General features: G+C 41.5%; 1 protein-coding gene across 1 annotated transcript in view; it reads right to left on the bottom strand.

Moving 5' to 3' along the window:
- The window catches only part of USH2A (usherin), a 1,400,924-nt gene that overhangs the window by 699,499 nt on the left and 679,363 nt on the right, over positions 1–22,062 (bottom strand). Inside the window, exons 32-33 of the mRNA XM_073628975.1 lie at positions 14,140–14,253; positions 8,472–8,633 (exon numbers count right to left, since the gene is read on the bottom strand). Of these exons, the coding sequence (XP_073485076.1) occupies positions 8,472–8,633; positions 14,140–14,253 (276 nt within the window). The remainder of the gene's footprint in view (positions 1–8,471; positions 8,634–14,139; positions 14,254–22,062) is intronic.

Here is a 22,062-nt window from a genome sequence, read left to right as displayed (position 1 = left end):
CTAATGCATCACAGCAGAAAATGATACAATAGACTCACTCGAAATAGACATAATGCGTTTTCCCCCTGATCTGTGCTATTTAATCTAATGAATACACTACAGCACATCCTTCTGTTAGGAAGAAAAGGACAGAGACAAAAAAAAAAAAAAAAGACTTTTCTAACCAAGCTCAGACAGCTTGGCCTGGCCTTCGGGAAAAGCTGACACTGCATTCTCGGCTATCCAGGTCAGTGTTCTTAGTCATGAATACTGAGCACAAGAGCAATGTCAGATCTGTACCAAAGATTGTGCTTGAAGCTTAAAGTGAACCTGTCCTTAATGGCTGCCATTGCTGATCTCCTTTGGAAAATACCAGTTGGCTGACTATTTTGCTGACCCACTGGCTTTAAAGTGTATGTGAAGGCAAACCATTTTTGCTTTTTTTAAATTATTTTAGATAAAATGGAGAAGGGTCAGGCACCCTGTCAGATTTTTATTGCTATGAGTGTCCCTGTTGGTAAGTTTTACCCTTCACATGTCGGAGCAACCCCAATCACTAAGGTGTCATTCAAACTTGGCGTTCAGCCGCGGCTGAAGGGCACAGGCCCACTGTCCAACCCTGCTGCCAGCAGCCTGTCAAGCTACATGAGAGTCTGACAGCTGCTTCGACGGGACGGGACTAGGTGGTGCGCTCAGTGATAGTTCTGTTTAGGGCATTATGTGCTCAGAGATAGAAGCTGGAAATGCAGATTGCTTGCTTTTCGGGCATTCATCCCTGTGCCCTACTGCATTTATCCCTGTGTACATACCGCTAGGTGCACTGCCCAGCCCTGTCCACCCACAGCAGCTGTCAAACTCTCAAAGCGTTTGATAGGCTGCCGGCAGCTGGGTTGAATGGTGCACCTGTGTCTTCCAGCCATAGTTATATGTCAGAGCCTCATGCACAGGGGCTAAACACCTAGTCTACATGAGCCCTTAAAGTGGGAGTAAACTCCCTTGGTTGATTATAATAAGGCTTAGCTATAGGTACAGTAAATATCTCTTAAATGTGCACCGTTTAGGGGATATTTACTTGTGAAGCTGCTGGTGGCGTCACCTGCGCATGCGCTGTGAAGCATACCCGTGCCGTTCCTTCAGAGTCCCGTGCTGCAAACAGCAGTTCCCGCGCAGGAGTGACGTCATCACGGCTCGTCCAATCAAAGGACCGGAGCCCGCCAACCTGGAAGGAAGACCGGGTGAAGATGGGAGTCCTGTCACCGGTGACAACGTGCCACTGAAGGGATTCGTTTTAAGGTAGGTTTCACATAATGTGCTAGTATACAATGCATACTAGATACTAGCGCATTATGCCTTGCAGGTTTTTTTTTTTTTTTTTTCATTTGACAGTTTACTACCACTTTGATGTGATGAGAAAGCTAAGATGTTTGAGTAGCCTCCAGAGCAAAAAGCAGGGGAAAATTCTCCCATCTGTTCAGGGACAACTCTCTAAGATGGGAATTCCATTCCTCTCATTTCCATTTGTGTCTTCAGGACAAGAAGTGAAGGGAAATCTCCCTTGCGGGATATAGGCAGCAAATAATAACCGCTATCCAAAACCAAAAGTTTTGGCTTTGCATACACTTTGAGGCCGGGTTCACACTATTGCATATTGGATGAACAGGGACGCACCAGACCCCTGCTGCAAGTCGCTCCACACAGCAGTGTGAACCCAGCCTAAACCTTTCTGAGTCACTATTGTGGAAAATGTATGCAGATTAGGAAAGTCAGAGAATCAGAAGTCCTTAACTGCATACTTGTTCCAGGTCAGTGAATCACTACTTACATTTTGAAGTACATTATCTAGGCCAGCCAATAATGATAGCCAAAGATGCCAAACCTGGAAGAAAACCAAACGAGGATGTTGGCTCCGGCGAAGGAGTTTGCATCACTGGAGGGATTGTGCCTTACTCTGGATAAAATATGGATATAGTATAGTGTATATGGAGGTTTTTTATTTGTGTGTGTCTTTATTTAATTGGTTGAACTCTATGTCTTTTTTAAACCTAACTATGTAACTATTGCAGACTTTAGTCTTTAACCACTTGCTGGCTGATGTTTGTATATAAACGTCCTCTCAGCAAGTGGTTATTATGGCATCTGCAGTAACTTTTTTTCAGCGGGCAATCGGCTTTTTTGTAAAAGTGATCACCATGCATGACCTGTATAAATATATATTTTATTTTTTTTTAACTAAATGCACCCCTATCTCCCAGCACATACACGCAAATGCAAGCATGTGTGTAGGTTCAGCAGGCATATGTAAACAGTGATTACACATGTGAAGTATCGCCTTGAATGTTGGAGTGAGAGCAATAATTCTAGGGCCAAAAATTATAATTTACTCTAAACTGATAATCTGTGAAGGTGTTTAAAGCATTACCTACCAATTGTATGTACTGTTGTTTGTCCCCATTTCACAGCAGTGTGCAATTTTAAATCTTAACATGTTTGGTATCTATTTACGCAACACAATATCATCTTTGATATTTTACCAACAAAATTGGGTATCATATTGTGTTTGTGTGCCCTAAAATTCATTTTTTGTGTGTAATTTTCCCCTGAAAATTTGCATTTCATTAACAGCTGCAGAAATATTGTAGCAGCCACTATTTTGTTCTCCAGGGCCTTGGCTTTCAGGAAATATATAATGTTTGGGGATTCTAAGTCCAGGATCTTTTTCTTTCCTCAAGCTTGTGCAGAGCCAGCAACTGTGAGTTCTATTAGGGCGGGTGTCTTGATACGGATTTGAGAGATTGGAGCGGCAATCTTTTGCTTATGCAAATGCATTTTATAAAAATACAAAATTACAAAATAATTTGCAAACATATATCATAAAAGTGCTAATGTATCAAGTTAATACTCTAAAAATACCAAATTTCTGGTATGTTTTTGCATAAAAAATGTGCAAATATATAAAAAGTTCTAGTGCAAAAAAATCCGTGCTGCGGGTCTAGGAGCCAGGACGTGTCTTCAGAGAAGGGGAAATCACGCCCACTGCCACACCATGCAGCGCAAGATGCCGCCCAGAATCAAGGAAGGACACCATTGTAAGGGGAGAGTGGGGAGGAGTGTACGGCAGCCAAGGATTGTGTGTATGGGGGTGGAAGGCTGAGGTCTCCTAATGCTGTTTTTGGAGGACTGGTGGCAGCCCGCTCTACTGGGACCTATAATGCCCTCTGTGGGGGGCTGAGATTTGGCAGCCCGCTCAGCTGGGACTTGTAATGCCCTCTGTGGGGGGCTGAGATATGGCAGCCCGCTCTGCTGGGACTTTTAATGCCCTCTGTAGGGGGCTGAGATATGGCAGCCTCCTATGCTGGGACTTGAAGTGCCCTAGACTGTGGTGGGACAGTCCCCTACAAGTCCCAGCAGAGCGGGCTGCTCTTACAGAACAGAAGGAGAAGCAGCTGGGGGGGGGGATTGTACTGGGAGGGGGGAAAAGGAGGCACAGGTGGGAGATGGGGGAGGATTTTTTCTGAGAATTACGATATATGCTGGGAGGGGGAAATGAGGGAGCATTTTTGCTGAGAGGGGGGATTTATGCTAGAAACGGGAGGAGTTTTGCTAAGAGGGGATATTTATGCTGGGAGAGGGAGATGGGGAAGGATTTTTGCTAAGAGGGGGAATTTATGCTGGGAAGGGGAGATGGGAAAGGATTTATGCTGGCAGGGGGAGATGGGGGAGGATTTTTGCTAAGAGGGGGAATTTATGCTGGGAAGGGGAGATGGGAAAGGATTTATGCTGGCAGGGGGAGATGGGGGAGGATTTTTGCTAAGAGGAGGAATTTATGCTGGGAGGGAGAGATGGGGGAGGATTTGTGCTGAGAAGGGGGATTTGTACTGGAAGGGGGTATTTTAACTGCTAGGGGGGAGATGGAGGGGGCAGGGGTCTGGAAGGAGTGTGGTTTACAGATGATAGGGTGGGTCTTAAATATGAAGGGGTGTGGCCTTGACTGGAAGGGTGGGTCATATTTAAATTAGGGGGTGCATGAATTTAGTCAGGCCTAGGGCAGCACAAACCCTAAATACACCACTGGCCGCCCCCCAAATCCATGCGCACGGCCCCTAATTTACATGCAGGGTGCCCCGGAGGCATGGATTCCAATGGGAGTTTTTTTTTTTTAGAAGCACGATTAGAGACTGAGGCTCTAATTGTCTTCAAAAAAGGGTAATGTGACAATAGCGAATTAATATTCGCTATTGTCTTCCTGCTTCTCATACCGGTCAATCCAAGCTCAGGATTCAATTCAATGAAGGAAATAAAAACAAGGAAAGAGGCTCCCATCATGTGAAATCATAAAAGCGGGCTTTTACTTAAAATAGCAAATATTACACTTACATGTAACAAGGGTCCGCCCCACACTAGGGTTAAACACTCGATTATGTTGGCCATTCATTTCCGTCAATCCACGGACTGTGAGCATGAACCAGCATGTGCGGTGATGTCAGCGTCCTCGCCCCGCCCAAGGGGCATTGATTACATTGCACAATATTTTTACACTAGCACTTTTTATATATTTGCAAATTTTTTATGCAATAACATACCAGAAATTTGGTATTGTTTACAGAGTATTCATTTGATACATTAGCACATTTATGATATATGTTTGCACATTATTTTGCAATTTTGTATTTTTGTATCTTTATAAAATGCATTTGCACTTTATTATTTGTAAAACAAGTATATAGGATTGGTGCACGGACCAGCGCTGCTCACGCTAGAAATTGGCCTATTCATCAGGTTTGCATCTTCTTGGTTTGCCAGTTTTCCCATTGAAGTCACTCAGCAGATAAAGCAGAGATCTAAAGAATTCCCAACTAGAGAGACTGGGGGCAGGTACACAACAGCCTAGGCTCCGAGGTGGTAGGTTGGTTGATGTTGGCTGTCATTCGACCTATGGACATCTAGTGATGGAAATGAAGCATTGTGAGTGACAACTTCGGACTGAAGAAGTATTGCTGCAAAAGCTTTTTTTCTTATTTTATCTTTTATTAAACTATTCCTTTTTTTTAAATTTCCAACTGGAGTTCTGCTGTAATTTTAAGCTTTGACTGGAATCTATCTTTAAACATATACCACAAATACAACAATGCATACAATTTCCTCTGCTTCTATTCTGTATTCCAAATAGTTTCAAAAGTCTGATCATAGGTCTTTTTAGGATAATGTTCCAAATCACTGCAATGGGATTTTGAATCTGTAAACCAATATAGCCTTGCACAGTACTCAATACCCCAGCGTAAGTATAAACACTTGTTTTCATCATCGCCAACAACATTATCTTAAATGTTCTTATTCTAACCTGGGTCTGGCTTTTTTTTTTTCTTTGAGATACTAATAATCCATAATACGGTCATTTATATTCACGAATAAGTGTTCTCATCCCTTATGTATTCATCTAAGAAAAGGTACAACAAGGTTTCTATGGATACAAAAACCCATTACCTTTGAATAAAGAATGAAAAAGTTTGACTTAAAATGTATGCTATTTATTATAGAAAAAATTCAATGGCCTTCAGGAGGTTTTATAACTGCAGTCATTTTTCAGTGTCACAACTGACCCACCGCAGCACTAGCTCAAACCTGAGCAAGATGAGGACTGAAGATTTATGTCATTTTCTTTTGCATGTTTTACATTAAGGGGGAAAAAAGCTAACAAAATAATGGACAGAAATTGCTGTAATGTGCCCGATTGTAGCAAACAATAAAACCTGCGAAGAAACACTGCATACAGGCGTACCGCACTGATTCTGTTAAGGTAGATCTAAACCAAATCATTAAAGTCTTATATACATTTAACATGGTAATTCAATTTCAAAAGTTGCCTTTGATCTTTTTAAGGGCTCATATACACCAGTGTCACTTTAAAACCTGTGCTAAAGCATATGTGTTCGAATGCAAAAGGTTGCGTTTTAACCTGCTTTGCTTGCATTCCAACTGCATCTGCAATAGGAAATGCTGTGTTCAGAGAATCAGATCTGGCATCCATACTTGCACATTGCTGCCTAAAAATGCAGTGTCTCTAGGTATACAAGCATTTTTTTTAACTGATGTAAATGCAGACCATTGCTGTCAACATGCGCTGCATATAGATAAGTAAATAAAAATAAAAAAAAAATCTGCATTGGCAGTCTGTATTTTTACACACATATATACGCACACATATGCACATACACCACATTCCCTTGATTAAAATAAAGCTAGAAGAATTTTTATGTGCGTGTACATGTGCCCAAATATGTACAAATAATATACTACTACTGTACTATATGTTCATACATCAGTACAGAAAGCAAGTGTAGCAATAACTCTCGGTGGAGCTGCTGGTTTAAGCGGGTCTGTTACCTTCACTCTCCTTCCCTCTGTTTCACCGGCACCGGGTCTAGGGTTCCGTTGAGTTTACCTCTGGACGATACACGCACCAACACTGGAGTATGTTTTCAATGCTTTATTAAACACTTGAGACAAAAGGGAAACTGCAGAAGAAACTCAAACATCTTCCTTTAGGGTTCTTTTAACAAATGTTCGGGTAGAATTCAGATATTGTATGGAATGCGCTCCCCTCGTGGGACACACTCCTTGCTCGTCTGGATAGGCCTCTCTCACCAGCCTAGCAGCCAGTACGCAGCACGAATCAAAGTCTCTGCCACAGACTTGCTTGGGAACAAAATCCGTACGATCCTCTGCCACAGAATGTCAGTCACAGTGCCTGAACCTTTAAGCCAACCCGGCAACACTATGCTGTATAGTTACTTTTGGATACGTCCTCCAACCGAGTCACCAGGCCCCTCTATAGACCAGCACGCTGCGTGATCCCTCCAAGACGGGTCCTCCCCTGGGATCTCCTCGGTTGTCTAGCTTCGCCACACAGGACCGACAGCTCAGGACCATTCCTCCGCGGTGGTAGGCCCCAGACAAGCTTCTGGACCCACCCCTGCGCCGTAGTATCGCGGGCCTCCGGAACGGAGGACTATAAGGTAGCTTCTTAACGCATACCTGTCGGCCAGGAGTGCCAGCAGGTGGCTGAAAAACGAACCCCAAAATATGGCGTCTGTCCCATAAATACCCTCACCCAGAATGCAACTCGGAGGACCACCTCCACCGAGTTGTCTCCAGGACAGAGGAGCATCCATACGCTTCAACACGTTGCCTTTCCAACACTAACCAGTGATAACAGCGACACCCACCGGTCAGCATGGAAACACACACAACGTCAGCCAAGCTGGAACAGAGGCAAACTTAACCTTCTTAACGAACAAGTTACTAAATTTACCTAACGTGCAGTAGATTGCAAATCTACCAGCGCTACACAAGTATCCTAGAAGAGACAGAGTTTTGACTTTTTGTCTTTCACTAGCTGCATTCATGTTGTAGGTTGATGATTTAGAAGTAAAAAGCACCACTATGTTAGCCTGGGTGTCCATGCACACATAGGTGTTTCCAGGTATATTAGAAGCAAAGTGTTTACAGGCTGAAAAAAAAAACATCACCAGAACATTCATGAGAGGAGCTTTTGAGCAGAAAATAATCCTTGACGCATTTAAATACATCTAATCAGGTTTAAATGCTAGACGAGTTTAGTGCTTGAGTGTTCACCATTCTAATAGCCAGAATAAATTAAAGTGATTGTAAAGTCTCATTTTTTTTTTCTATAAAAATAACAAACATGTTATACTTACCTGCTCTGTTGCAGTGGAAATGCACAGAGCAGTCCAGATCCTCCTCTTCACGGGTCCCTCTTCTGTGCCCATGGCCCCTCCCTCCTGTTGAGTGCCCCCACAGTAAGCAGCTTGCTATGGGGGCACTCAAGCCGGCCTGCAGCTCCGTTGTGTCCATTCAGACACAGTGCTGCGGTTCGGCCCTGCCCCCTCTCTCTCCTGATTGGCTAACTGATTTTGATTGACAGCAGCAGGAGCTATTTAGAAGGGAGAGTCCCGGATGGCCGAGACACTCGTGGACATCACTGGACAGAGATGTGGCTCAGGTAAGTATTAGGGGGGTTGAGGGGGGGCTGCTGCACACAGAAGGCTTTTTATCTTAATGCATAATGCATTAAGTTAAAAAAACCTTCTGACTTTACAACCCCTTTAATATGCTGGCCAACAGAATCCATGAATGCACAAATGCTTGATGCACCTACATGTGCATGCAATGTGCGGCTTTTGGTGTGTTTTTAAGAAGCTCATTCCTGCCAGCAATTAATTCTATAAAAAAAAAAAAATGGAGCCTTTTTTTTTTTGTTAAAAGAAAAATACACCTAATAATGCAAATAAGTAAATTATTCTCTATGTCTTTAAATTACATTATGGGCATACCTGCAAATTTTACCTATTTTTGGCCCAACCCACATGTATCCCTGTGTCCACCAAGTATTTTCAAGTTTGCTTTTTTATTTAAATCTCTAGTACATTTTGAAACATTTCAAATACGTACATTAATACACAGCCACTACTTACCAGTAATGTTATATTCTGCCTTGTCTCCTGTGTAAACTTGGGTTCCATCCATGTATAATACATATATGTTTATAGCCCCGTTTAGTTGTTTAGGTGGCAACCACCTCACAAGTAATGAGTTAGAAGACGACATTGCAGTAGGTGGCTGAACACCTTCTGGAGCTGGAACAAAATTATACATCATTACCTTTTATTCAAGTAGCATTTGATGACAACTTAAATGATAAGTTTTGAAAATTAAAAAACAAAACAAAAACCAGCCTGTCTTCTAAGCACAAACTCATACAGCAGGAGCAATATCGATATTTACCGGCCGAGCTGATGAAAACATGGGGGGCACCACCATTGGAGGAGGTAGCTTCCAAAACGTTTAAAAAATTCAAGTAAAATATGGGGCCGTCCGGCAACAACAATACAAACGCCCGTCCAATCGGGATGTGAACAGCACGGTGACGTCAGCACGTCGCTCCTTCCGACGCATTTCATCACAAGTCTGACATCATCCTGGGGTACGTGCGTACTCTGGTTCGACCGTAGAAAAGGACCTGGCTGGGTATTAGTCTCAGTGTTAAAGCTTGTGCAGCTGGTAAGCGTGCACTCTTTGTGGTGGTGAATTCACTTTGTCCGTCCTTAAAGTCACAGGATTTTCATCAACCTTTTCTGTTTGTCCATTTCCATTGGAGGAATTTCCAAGGTTTCACTGTCCACTGGAGGACTTTATACATGTCAAATGATTCACTTATTGGGACTTATTATTGTTTTTATTTGTTTTATTTATCCATTTATTTATATTTGTTTGTATTTACATTTGGTTAGTGTGTCACTTTGAGACCGCAGCTCCATTTTTTATTTATACACATATATATATATATATATATATATATATATATATATATATATATATATATATATATATTTACAAGAACAAAGCTTCACTGCAGCATCTTGAAAATGTATTGTTGAGTGTGCATAACACACATAAAATAATCCACCAGATGCTTCCTCAAGCACTAACATGCTGCAAATTTTTTTGTGGGTTATATATATTGGGTCCATGGGGAAGACTGACAGCACTTATTACTGCAAAGTGGTGAGTGTGCCTAGACTTTTTATGATATATGTGTGTGTTTTTGGTGTGTGCATAATAAAGGAAACAATAAATACTGTGTACATGGTAAATATATTTATTGGCTCATTTAACAACTGAAACTTTATTGGCCTGGAAAACTTTTTTCCAATTTCAGTCCCCCTTGATTATAATAAAGATGTTAAACTCTTCCCACAAAGTTTAGTTAATTAAAGAAAAAACTGCATTGATGAAGACTACAGTCTGACATGGCTATGTGTATTATGTGGTGCATTAATGGCGTAAAAAAAAAAAAAATCCTTTAAAAAATGAGCTATTTAATGCTCGCTCTCCTTAATTCTAATATGCATATTGAAGTAAAGATGCCGCATATGAATTGCAAATATAAGAGTAGAAATCAGGGATTAATGCAGAGGCACTATCCAATGGGCCCTTGTTATGCAGAAATAGATTTTTTCTCCAGAAATCAGATAACACTACTGGGAGTTTGTGTTTTTTACCACGGCACAGACTAGACACAAAGTCAATGGAGTGGATTTCTATATTATTCCACTACGCTAACAGGCAGAAAATGGATGCAATATGGTGACATACTGCTGGAATCTGCATATCTAAATTTCCCACTATAGTGTGATGGCTTTTTAATAAATTAGAATTTTTTTTTTTTTTAGGGTCAGGGCAGACTGATGAACTGAATGCTAAGAGGGATTTCCAGGAAACATTGCATTGGGATCCCTCCACTGAAAGTGCTCTCCTGTAGCCTGCAGGTTATTTTACTAGGCAAACTAAATTCTAACCATTGAAATGCATTGGGCTGGTTGGATGAGCTATAACAATTCCAAAAAGACTTTCTAATAATGGGTGTAGCACTCTAGGTTATAGGGATGAGTGAAATGGATCATTTTAGTTTCCTTGAAACTTCGGCAAAAATAATAGGATTTTTATATTCACTGTAAAATCCTTTTTTGGAGTCCATTGAGGGTTGTAAAAAGTCTTTAACCTTTGGGTTATACTTTCACATACAGGAGGACTAGACACTGGCAAAAAAAAGAAAAAAAAGCAAACCCAGGCTAGCCCCTCCCACTGTCAGCGTGCCTTAGTTTTAGATCAAAGCAGTACCAACAGCATGATCATAAACACAGAGGGGTAGGAAAAAAAAATATTGAGCACCATCCGCCACTGTTGCCCACCCATTAATTGGATTGCTTTTGAACATCCTGAAACGTCCTGAAACAATCAATGGACGAAGGTCAGCCACTTGAAATGTAGCCACTTGAAATGTAAACTAACCAAACTACACTTTAAAAATCTCTAAATAATTTTTTTAAGCAAATTTCACCTAAACAGCTCCATCTGCATAACAGCGAGTTCCAAATCCATAATTTTAGCCATAATCACTGTGTTCATTCCTATTAATGGGTCTATTTTTTTATGTTTTCACTCAACATTTACACAATTTTCACCCAATATTCACACAACCTTGACCCAAAATTCACATACTTAAAATGGAAGTTTATTTGTTTTATTTTGTGCTAAGTGCCAGGAGGAGACAGGCACATAAACCATTAAACTCCAGGAGGAATAGGGCCACAAAAAAAACTAGAAGGCAGGCAATATGCAATATCCAGTTCACAAGCCACTAAAGCTTGGAAATTCTCTTTCCCAGCCTTTGAATGCATAATGGGAAACATGCAAACCGCATGTTAACATCAGGATCTGTAAGACAGGTGAAAATGCCTACATAACCATCATTTACAGTACATCATTTAAGTGACACCTAGGGGGAAAATTGGGCAATCTTGTTAGATAAAGCTTGTAGATCTTGCCGTGTGTATTTCTTAATGTCATATATTATTCTTCATGAATTACGTTATTAGTAATATTACTATTTTGAGTTGTATTGTGGGTGTCAGGTAGTTATTTTTGACAAATATATTGTGAATGTATAGTAAATATAGTATTTTTGCCAATGCTTGATTAGTAGGTTAGTATGTAGAGTATTTTGCATGACATAATAAGTATGTTGTGTATTGTACATTGCATTGAACATTTCTCACCTCACTGAATGGTTGGCACAAACAATGTCTTATGCAAAAATTTTACTTATTCTTTATCATAAAATATAGTAGAAAACGTGTTTATTATTTGATCTCTGTTCTGTATAGGATGCTTTTCGTTTTTTATTCAGCACATTGTGAAATAATCATAAATTCAGGGGTCAGGAATACACATATCTGCATGCCTTTTATTACAGAAAATGTTCATAAATATTTGTATTTTAATCATTAAAAAAGGTTGTGGCTTAGGGTGTGATATGCAATGATGGGTGGAGTCTGAGGCTCCAGGTTTTATGTGCCTTTTGGTGAGCATGCGCTTTCAGCTGCTTACCTGTAGCTGGTTATTACTGCATTATTATACAGTAAAACCTTGGATTGCCAGCATAATCCATTCCAGAAACATGCTTGTAATCCAAAGCACTTGTATATCAAAGCCAATTTCCCCAAAAGAAATAATGGAAACTCAAACTATTTATTCATAAGTCCTTCAGTTTATAGTCCATATAAAAAGAATATAGAAATGTGATAGCTTGTGTAACCATAAAATGTCCATCCGCAAATGGAAGCCTCCACAAGAGGATTAGAAGCAAAATCCATCAGAAGCTACAGAGTATAAAAGAGAAGAGAGGCGCCTCTAAGTGTAGCAATATGGTTACATTTAATGAAGGTACAACATTTAGCAACTCACATGGTTGATGAATAAAACAGGCACATCTAAGTATGCAGACATCTGGGGTAAAGCTGTCCACATAGACCATCCCCCGCACTGCCGGCTCTCACCGCTGTCAGTCTGCAGTCGTGACCGGGAAGACTACCCTGCAGTAGAGCGATCCCAAAAGTGAGGGTTGAAGCGCTCGTGTAGCGCAGTGTGGAAGGGACGACGCCAACAGCAGTGAGGATTGTGGTCTATGTGGACAGCTTTATCCCAGATACCTGCATACTTAGATGTGCCTGTTTTAATCATCAACCATGTGAGTTTCTAAATGTTGTACCTTCATTAAATGTAACTGCATTGCTACACTTAGAGGTGCCTCTCTTCTCTTTTATATTCAGTTGTGACATGACGCTACTTGTATATCAAGACATCGCTTGTATATCAAGTCAAAATGTATTAAAACATTTTGCTTGTCTTGCAAAACCCTCTCAAACCAAGTTACTCTCAAACTAAGGTTTTTCTGTACTGTGAATGAAGGACACCATGCTTGAAGTACTGTAGGGGACTGCTCCGGATTGAAGGCGAGCATAACTTAGCCCTGGTTCACACAAGTGCGGCTTTTTTATTGTGGCTTACGACTCAGTTTAATAGAAGTCTATGCAAGTCACAATGAAAGGGGAAAAAAGTAGCGCAGGAACCTTTTTCAAAGTTGCTGCGACTTGAGCCATGGCAATTTGTACAGTATTATTACTGGCAATAAGATGTGACTTGTCATGCAATTTGGAGCTGTCAAATCACACAACAAATCGCACTGGTGTGAACGAGAACTTAAGCTGCTGTTTCTCTTTTTAACACCTGCTAGTGGTCTCTTTTAATAAACATATTTTTCCCATAGTTAGGGTTTAATTTGACATCTCTGTAAAACACTGAAGCCAGATTCCACAGAGCTTCTTCCATGTGCAGTGGGGGGGTCTGCTTGATGAAATCTGTGCGGTGTCAATTTCTCTCTTTCTGCTCCAAGTGTCAACAGAGCAAAGAGGCATTTTGAATCTCAATAGTGGCTATGAGGTTGTGCACATTGGGTGTGCTTAGGAACTTCTCCAACATTAAATACAGGCTTAGGGGTCTCGGATCACCATGTTACTGAGAACAGGGAGTAGAAGAACTAGTGAAGTCCTACTGAAGCCCTGAGTGGCCTTCATTCCCTTAACAGGCTATATTAAGATATCTAAACAGATATAGATATAGAAATAGAAACTACAGAACAGTTTCTTCTGAAACCAGAATTCTTCCTTTAACTGAAACAATAATTTCGGACATTACATTAGAAGCACAAGGATCATCATCTGATTAATGGTACACACGCCAACATGATTAATATGGCTTCCAATTGGCATTTGGTATCGCTACGAAGTTGAAATAATTGTTGCCTGTACTGGTCTTTAGCCATTAAAAGAGACCATAGAAAGCGTCCGTTTGATTCTCAATTTCATACTGTGCCATACAATCAATTCTTTTTAGTCAGACTGTCTCTAGATTTACTTGCGAGCCACAGTAAAATGAGGAAGCTTTCATTAATCTTTCAGATGCTTCGTATTAATGACAAGGCTCTTGCATGAACAATGTAACAGCAATTAAAAAGCCCATTAATCTGCATTACAGCTATTAAAGATGCATGTCATTAAAGGGTATGGAGTTTGATTCATTCTAGCACCCCCCAAAAAAATGAAGCAATTACACTCTGGCAATGCACTTTGTCATCAAATTAGGTTCTTAGTTTTGCAGCAAATGGCTCGGCAGTGTTCAGATCCCTCTGTTTTATTATTCATGACTAAGATGGGGAAGTCAAGACCTCTGGAATTGCTTTACCTTCTTCCCGAGTGGTGACGTTCACAACATGGGAGATCACGCTGCAGCCGGATAAAGTGCATGCGGATAATGTTACTGCGTACTTTGTAAAGGGCAGCAAGCCTGTTAGGGTTCCTGCAAAGAAAGAAGATCAATGAGATTAGGCCAATGAACAACATTTCTTAAGAGCATACATCTACCTGGTTGAACCTGAGAGCCAGTGGTTTCCATGATCTGGCATCATTTTTGGGCCCACGATCACTTCTGTTTTGCCTCCACCCATGACTTGTATAAGTGTATGATAACTACATAGTGTATCCCCAGATCAACACAGTTGGAAGTCCACAGTATATAAATCAGCCATAATTTATACATTTAGTCCAGAATCTGATTGTTCTAAAAAGCCACCACCACTACCGTACACCATAAATGGATAGGTAATCACCAGACTCAATGGAGCTCTTTTACATAAAAAGTCAGTGGCACATGCAAAAGACTTTCAGAAACAATATTCAACCTATAGATTTTCATATAATATCCAGGGCATGTTCAGAACATAATAATGTAGTATGAGTGACAACAAAGATTGCTGACCTAATTAGTGAAGTTCCTGGACAGTCAATGCGAGACTTTGATAGTAGCAAATATTTTTGTTTGTTAAGCAATAACTTTTTAATCCTTAAGTACACTCTTTATAGTTTCTATGTTAAAAAAATAATACTGTACTATTAGACCTATAATATAATAACACTGGCCCTATATCTTTGCTGTTCTGCACCAGTATGCTAATGGAAGGTAAATGATTATGCTAAACTGTTGACCTGTGTTCTTTCTGGTGCTGGTCATGGAACCAAATGTCACATGGTTTCAGCCAAAGCAAAGGATCAATGAATATAAAGAACTAGTGACTGGTTGACTGTGATTTAATATCACCTAAACCTAAAAATAGCCAATTTGGATAGTATCAAGTAGCCAATGCCTAGGCATTTGGTCACATGACCGCCATCATGAATCAGTGGCTTCTTCATAACAGGGGTGGGGAAAATGGTTTTATTACCACCGTCATGAATCAGTGGCTTCTTCAGAACAGGGGTGGGGAAAATGGTCTGCTTTAACACCCTGACATTTTCTTTCTGAAAACTTGCACAAAAAGATGAATAAATGAGGTAAATAAATGAGGGAGCCCTCTCTTCGAAAACACTAGTGACTGAAGCCATTTCTGGCACTGATTGATAAAGGCATCTATTTTAATCCAGTAAGGTGTGATTTTGGGCCCTCAAAGATTATACAAAACTAATAATGTCATTCTGGATAGGTGCTGGCACGTTTAACCACTTACAAGCACCCTGTATCTCCTGACCACTCTAGAGTTCCAACCCACCATGGTTGGAACTAAAGGTGCTTAACGCTCCAGGTTGGATAGTTGGTTTGTTTTACTTTCCAAAAAAAAATCAGAAGATGTAGAGTCTTAAAACATAGTGACATTATCCACCTACCTCTCCATCTTGGGCAATCATAGGAAGCATTATATTCATTGATCAAAACTCAAGGCTTCTCCTAAATGGCTGAGAAGCATTCAGGCCGACTCAATATAGTTCCGGCAGCAGACGGGAAGTCACCCATACTGATGCAGAACATAGTGCTGCCTATTGTATGTAGGTTTCATCACAGTAAGAGCTGAAAATGTGGAATAGACTCCCTCAAGAGCTGGTTCTGGCCAGCTCAGTAGATTGCTTTAAAAAGGACTGGATTTTTTCCTAAATGTACAAAATATAACTGGATACTAACATTTATAGGTAAAGTTGATCCAGGGAATATCTTATTGCCTCTCGGGGGATCAGGAAGGATTTTTTCCCCTGCTGGATCAAATGGGATCATGCTTTGCTATTTTTTTTTTACTTTCCTCTGGATCAACTGTGGGTATAGGATTGTGTATATGGGATTGTATGATTTTTTTTCTTATTTTTCCCTTTTATTGGTTAAACTAGATGGACCTATGTCTTTTTTCAACCTGACTAACTATGTAACTACAGCATGATCCAGTGCACATAGGGGTTGATTTACTAAAGGCAACTAGACGGTGCACTTTCCAAGATGCAGTTGCTCTCTGCAAGTGCAGTTGCTCCAGAACTTCGTAAATGAGGTAAGGCTTCACTTTCCAAAGAATACCCAATCACATGCAGGGAAAATAAAAAAAACAGCATTTTTGCTTGCACATGATTGGGTGATGAAAGTCAGCAGAGCTTCTGCTCATTTACTAAGCACTGGAGCTACTGCAATCAGGAATATAGTGCAAATTCTGGCAACAAGAATGAGAGGCTTTTGGCGGCCAGAATGACAGATGTCCATGGCTGTTCAGATGCAGCTGGACATTCACTGATTACCTGCAGTTAAGGGACAGATGATTGTCCCTGCACACAGAGTACGTTCAGGGATGAACATCTATACCTAATCTCAAGTAATCGGTAGATGTCAGCCACAGACAGCTATTGGCAAGCACCTGTTATTCTGGCCTCTGGAAGCCTCTGATTGTTCCTGACGAATTTTGTACTACACCCCTAATTGCAAATTTGACTAGGGCCATAGTTGCCAGTATTCTTATAAGACCTTGCATTGGAAACTGTGGACATTCAGTATATGCGTTCTCGGAACCGAGCCATCGGCAGTGTTCGATCGCTCAGTTCTCAGGGGGGACAGATGCAACATCGGACTAATGCTGTATCCAACTAGGTAAGTATGAATGGGCAAAAAAAAACAAAACATACTTCTCTTTTAAGGTTGGTCCTGTAACCCCTAAAAACTATTGAGTTTAGGGAAGGTCCCTTCTGCCAATTGCATCTGGTTTGGTGCATCATTGTACCCTGTGCCATCAACGCAGCACCCTATTTGGGAAAGCCACTGTCCAAGCCTTTAAAGAAGCTATCTTCAAGGATACTGCTGCACATAAGTTTGCCCACCGAATTGCCTTGTTATGGAACTGTACAAGTGCCTTACTTTTCTTATGGATACTTAAGAATAACTACTGGTTTTGTAACACCCTCTAGTGTACAACTAGTGTAGACAAATTGTTTTTTTTTTACTCACAGTAGCCTGTGAGCCTGGTTTATTTAGTTGGGGTTACTGCAGGTCAGGCTGGAGGGCTCTACAGGGCAGGCCTCTTGTACCTCCCTGTGGTTCTAGAAGTTTGGCAAAGTTTTTAGAAGCTAGTGGGTGGAGGCCAGGAGGTCCTGATCTGCATACTTGAGGGAATGTGGAAAATCCCCAGACAGAAGGCCTGGCAAAGTGGCTGGATCAGCCCTTAAATATGGTGGAGCCTGGTCAGCAGGGGAGTCAGGTGGAAGATGTATTGAGGAAGCTGTGTTGTGTGGCCTAGGAGGGGACCTCGGGTTGGGGCTGCTGTACAGCAGGAGGCCTAAACAGTCGTCTATTCTGAGGCAGCAGGATTTCCGGGGACAGTGTGAGTACCTCTACATCCCCAGGGCCAAAAATGGTTAAAGCTGTCAGATGCAATATCATGCAAGCTTTTCTGGGACTGTGCAAATAAACTGTGACCCAAACCCTTATCCTGGGACATTTCACCCAGCAGCCAGGTGGGCTGGTATTGTCAAGAGAGGGGACATAGAGCTCCTGCAAGTGTAGACTTTGATAAAATTCTACTCTGGGGTCACAGAGCTCCCATAAAGGGAGTCAAGTTCATAGAGACTCTTGCAGCTCTGCAGGGAATACAGTCAAGTATATGTTCATTTTTCTGGAATACATAGAAAAGGAAGTTGTCCTCCTTTGTTGTTCAAGTCAAATTGGGCATCCCATAACCCTATACCCTTTCCAAGTTGTTTTCCACAATAAAACAACAAAAACAAGTTCTTGGAATGTTTCCTTGTCTCTGAATGAGAGATGAAATTGCATGTTACCTGGCTGTGCAGGAATAGGGGGACCCAAAATCCAGCGGCCCTCTAGGGGGTAGCTTTACAGATTTTTTAATTTGCTATTCATTAAATATGTGTCACCCATCTGAGCCTGAGGGGCATGTAGGGGACCTCTGGTGGCAGCTTGAGCTAGTCCATAGCCAAGGATGGGAGAATGTCACTTTAAAGGTTTTTAAAGATGTTTTTCTTCCATGCTAACAGGGAGAGAGGGGTAAGGGCATAATATACCCAACTGCAATACTTACAGACTCCAGGTCTACTTCCAGTCTATACAGTGCAAAGGACCTTTAGGCCATCACCAGCACCACTGCATGTACCAGAACTTCAACTGGCTTGCAACCTTCCAAGAGTCAACAGGCCCCTGTGAAGGATGAGCTTCTTTTCATCCTCTCCTTCACGCAGAGTCTTTCTCCCACTACTTTCAGCAGACATGGTCCCAACAGGAAAACCGATGCATCCAGGAATGCCAATCTCCTGGCTCCCTTGCAGCTGTCACTGGTTCCTCCTTTACAAGACACAGCAGTGTTGTGGGGGTCATAAGTTATAACCAGTACCTGTTTCCCAGCAGATATTTGGGGACCGTTACTTTTTTAAAACTTTACTTGGGAGAGACGGTCACTTTAACGGCATATAGTTGCCCGAATACAATTTTTTCTTTGTTACTATAGTGGTCTAGCCTAGAAAATCCACAGTATTCATTTATTCATATCTGTAATATATTAGTTCTGTGCAAAAAGATGACCAGGCTGTTCTCGCAAGCCAGCAAATAGTGACGGGAAACATTGCTGCAGCTTAAAAGGTAAACAGATCACGGCACCATAATGCAAGTACAAGACAAGTTTGAAGACAGGCAAGCTAATAGCACAAGAGTGATCAATTTAATGAGCAACACAAAAACAACAAAACAGAAAAAAACAACATCTGTATGTGGTTGTCAGAGGTACGACGCTGTATCATGATTTATATGACATGAATCACTACACCTTAGACAGGCTAATGTATGAGATGCTAAATTGACTGTCATGTTTAGACTGCATAAACACCATTAAGAGAGCCCTGCTTCCAAACACTTACTATTATGTTAGAGCATTATGAAAGCTCATGAGGAACGACTGACGCTCTTGCAAATCCAAATTTGTACACTTTGTAAACAGAGTTATAACTAATCGAACAAGAGCTCCAGACTAATAACAACAAAAAAAGAAGTTGTTAAAGATGAACTATAGGCAAAATGCATATATAGGGTCTATTTTACCTGTCAAAGGATTTGTATTTTTTTTCCCTGAAATTTACACAGCTTTGCCACACAGCACAGCTCTGTTTGGCAGGGTAGGACACCTGATTATTCTTTGCTGCAGTTAAGTAACACTTAAAGGTCTTGTCCTGCCCCCAGCCTGTGAATGGACAGTGAAAGGAGAAGCAGCAGACTTTCTAAAGCCATAATGTTATTTTTTTATGTTATGATAACATAGATTGGTGATTGTGTAGAATAAATTTGTCCCGTTGACCATACAGCAGGGGTGCTCAACCTGTGGCACGTGGAGTCCTCTGATGTGGCCCTCAAGCTCAAACCAGGGAAGGGCACTTCTATTATACCCTGGGGGTTTGGTGCGCTTTCAGAAAGTGTATCACACCCGCAAGATATAATAGGAGTCTATGACAAAGAGCAGCTAACCCACAGGAAAGTGCGGGTAAACCACAGTGCATCCATGTGAAAGCAGCCTTATAAGGGGCTCAGGACAGTAAGGGCTTGTTTACATTTGTGGTTTGGGGAGCGGTAAAACCCCATAGTTAAGATATGTTTTTACTATATCCCCCAAACCACTACTGTAGCGTCAGGGGTCACAATGGTGACCTCACCCATGCTCCAGGGGACCTTTGCGGCCTCCCTGTCACATTCTGTTTTACACTTGGATAGGAGGACCCCCTCCTTTTTCCTCCACACAGAAACTGACCCCTTCATTTTCCTCCACACAGAAACTGACCCCCTCCATTTTCCTCCTGCAATCGCTGAAAGCCGGCTTTTTCTCCTCTCCCTCCCGCCGCCATTGAGCAGCTGTAGGAGGAAAATGTTCATTATGCTATTGAAAATGAAAAAGTTGAAATTCTGAACCATTTTAGTTAATTGCAGCCCATGACTGATTACCAAATCCCGTTCTTCAAAAGGTTGAGCACCCCTGCTATACAGTATCTGTCAGGGGTCTCAAACTGGCGGCCCTCCAGCTGTTGCAAAACTATAAGGCCCATAAGTTATTGCAAGGCTGACAGCTACAAGCATGACTCCCACAGGCAAAGGCATAATGGGACTTGTAGTTTTACCACAGCTGGAGGGCCACCAGATTGGGACCCCTGGTTTAGATCCTACTATTTGCTGCACACAGACTAAACCCCTGCTTTTAACGAATAATGTTAGACAGGTTATTTGGTTGTCTGCGGGCTGGTGGTAAGTTAAGTTTGGTTTTCCATGGATTTATCCATGGCCTTGTTTGTACCTGTTATTAGCCTTCCAATGCTTCTTACTGCGATAGCCAGCTATAGGTGTGAGCAAGTGGCGTTTTTTGTATCACTGTCGTGTTTTTTTGGTCAGGCAACACACTGACACCTTTGCTGCCATTGTGCTATATGCTGGGTGTTCAGTGTGCCCCTGTACCTTTAAGAAGGGGTGGCTCCCCTTCAGTCCACCTGCTCTCACCTATCCATCAGAATGCATGTGCCTCCACTGTGGGGACACTTATAAGTTAGTGTTAGGTACCACAGATACCAGGGTGCCTTGACGAGGCTCTGTGGCTTATGCGTGCATTTGCAAATGTGTGCAGACTAAACTCCTGCTTTTAACGCTTACTTTTAGACAGGTTACTTGGTTGTCTGCGGGCTGGTGGTAAGTTAAGCTTGGTTTTTTCCATGGATTTATCCATGGCCTTGTTTGTACCTATTTGCTGCACACCCCACTCATGGAGATAGCTAGAAGTTCATCTATCCTTTAGATGGAAAATATAGTATATTTTAAGTAAGTGCAGATATTGGTTGTCCAAGTTATTTGATGTACAGCACATTTCACATTTTATAAACTTGATCTTTTTTTATATTGTATTAAATCTGAGTATATTTTGTCTTCCCTAGTTCCTTCCTCCCTCTTCATTAAAATTATATTTTTTGTTTTTTTATATAAAACCTTTGTATTTTTAATAAAAAGAGAAAGTAAACTTCCCTTGATTGTTTGTACCTATCGGTAAGCCTATAATAAGGCTTACCTATAGGTAGTGTAAATATGTTCTGGACTTGCACCGTTTAGGAGATATTTACTGTATACTGTGCCAATGACCTCATCGGCCCATGCGCTCCGAAGGAACGGCTGCCTGTGCCGTTTCTTCAGAGCCCTGTGCCGTAACCAGCGGCTCCTGCACGCATGCGTGGAAGTGACATCACGCGGCTCCGGCAAGTCACATAGCCGGAGTACACAGACCCGGAAGGAAGATGGGCGAAGATGGATGCAGCCTCCATGGGGACAACGCGGGCTTTGTTTGCAAGTAAGTTTCACATAATGTGTTAGTATGCGATGCATACTAGCACATTATGCCTTTACTTTGCAGGTCACAAAAAAAAAAAAGAGGCAGTGTTTACTTCCTCTTCAATACCTTATTATAGGCCTCTGTGATTCCCTATGCAATGCAAGCTGATTTTGTGTGTGCGCGTGTGCATGTGTGTGTGTGGGAGGGTGGCTGGGGGGGTTGAGGAGTGCAGGCTCTGTACATAACTTTCTAAAACCATCACAGAACCTGCCCCTGAACTCCTCCTAAGGCCTGATTCACACCTATGCATTTTTTTTGTGTGTTTTCAGTTTTGCAGAAACATACTACAGTCCATTTAACATTTCTTATGGGTCACGTTCACATCTGTGCTTTTTATGGTAAGGGCCAAGGGCTTTTTTCTGGTTTTTGGCTCCATAGACTTCAATGGATCAAAAACGTGTATTGAAAAATTCGAAATGCACCTGGAATATGCAAACTGCATCCTGCAT

This window comes from Aquarana catesbeiana, linkage group LG04, assembly GCF_042186555.1.
Source record: "Aquarana catesbeiana isolate 2022-GZ linkage group LG04, ASM4218655v1, whole genome shotgun sequence".
Taxonomy (NCBI): Eukaryota; Metazoa; Chordata; class Amphibia; order Anura; family Ranidae; genus Aquarana; species Aquarana catesbeiana.
The sequence above is the reverse complement of the archived record's forward strand: the minus strand, read 5'-3'. Positions and strand labels throughout refer to the sequence as shown.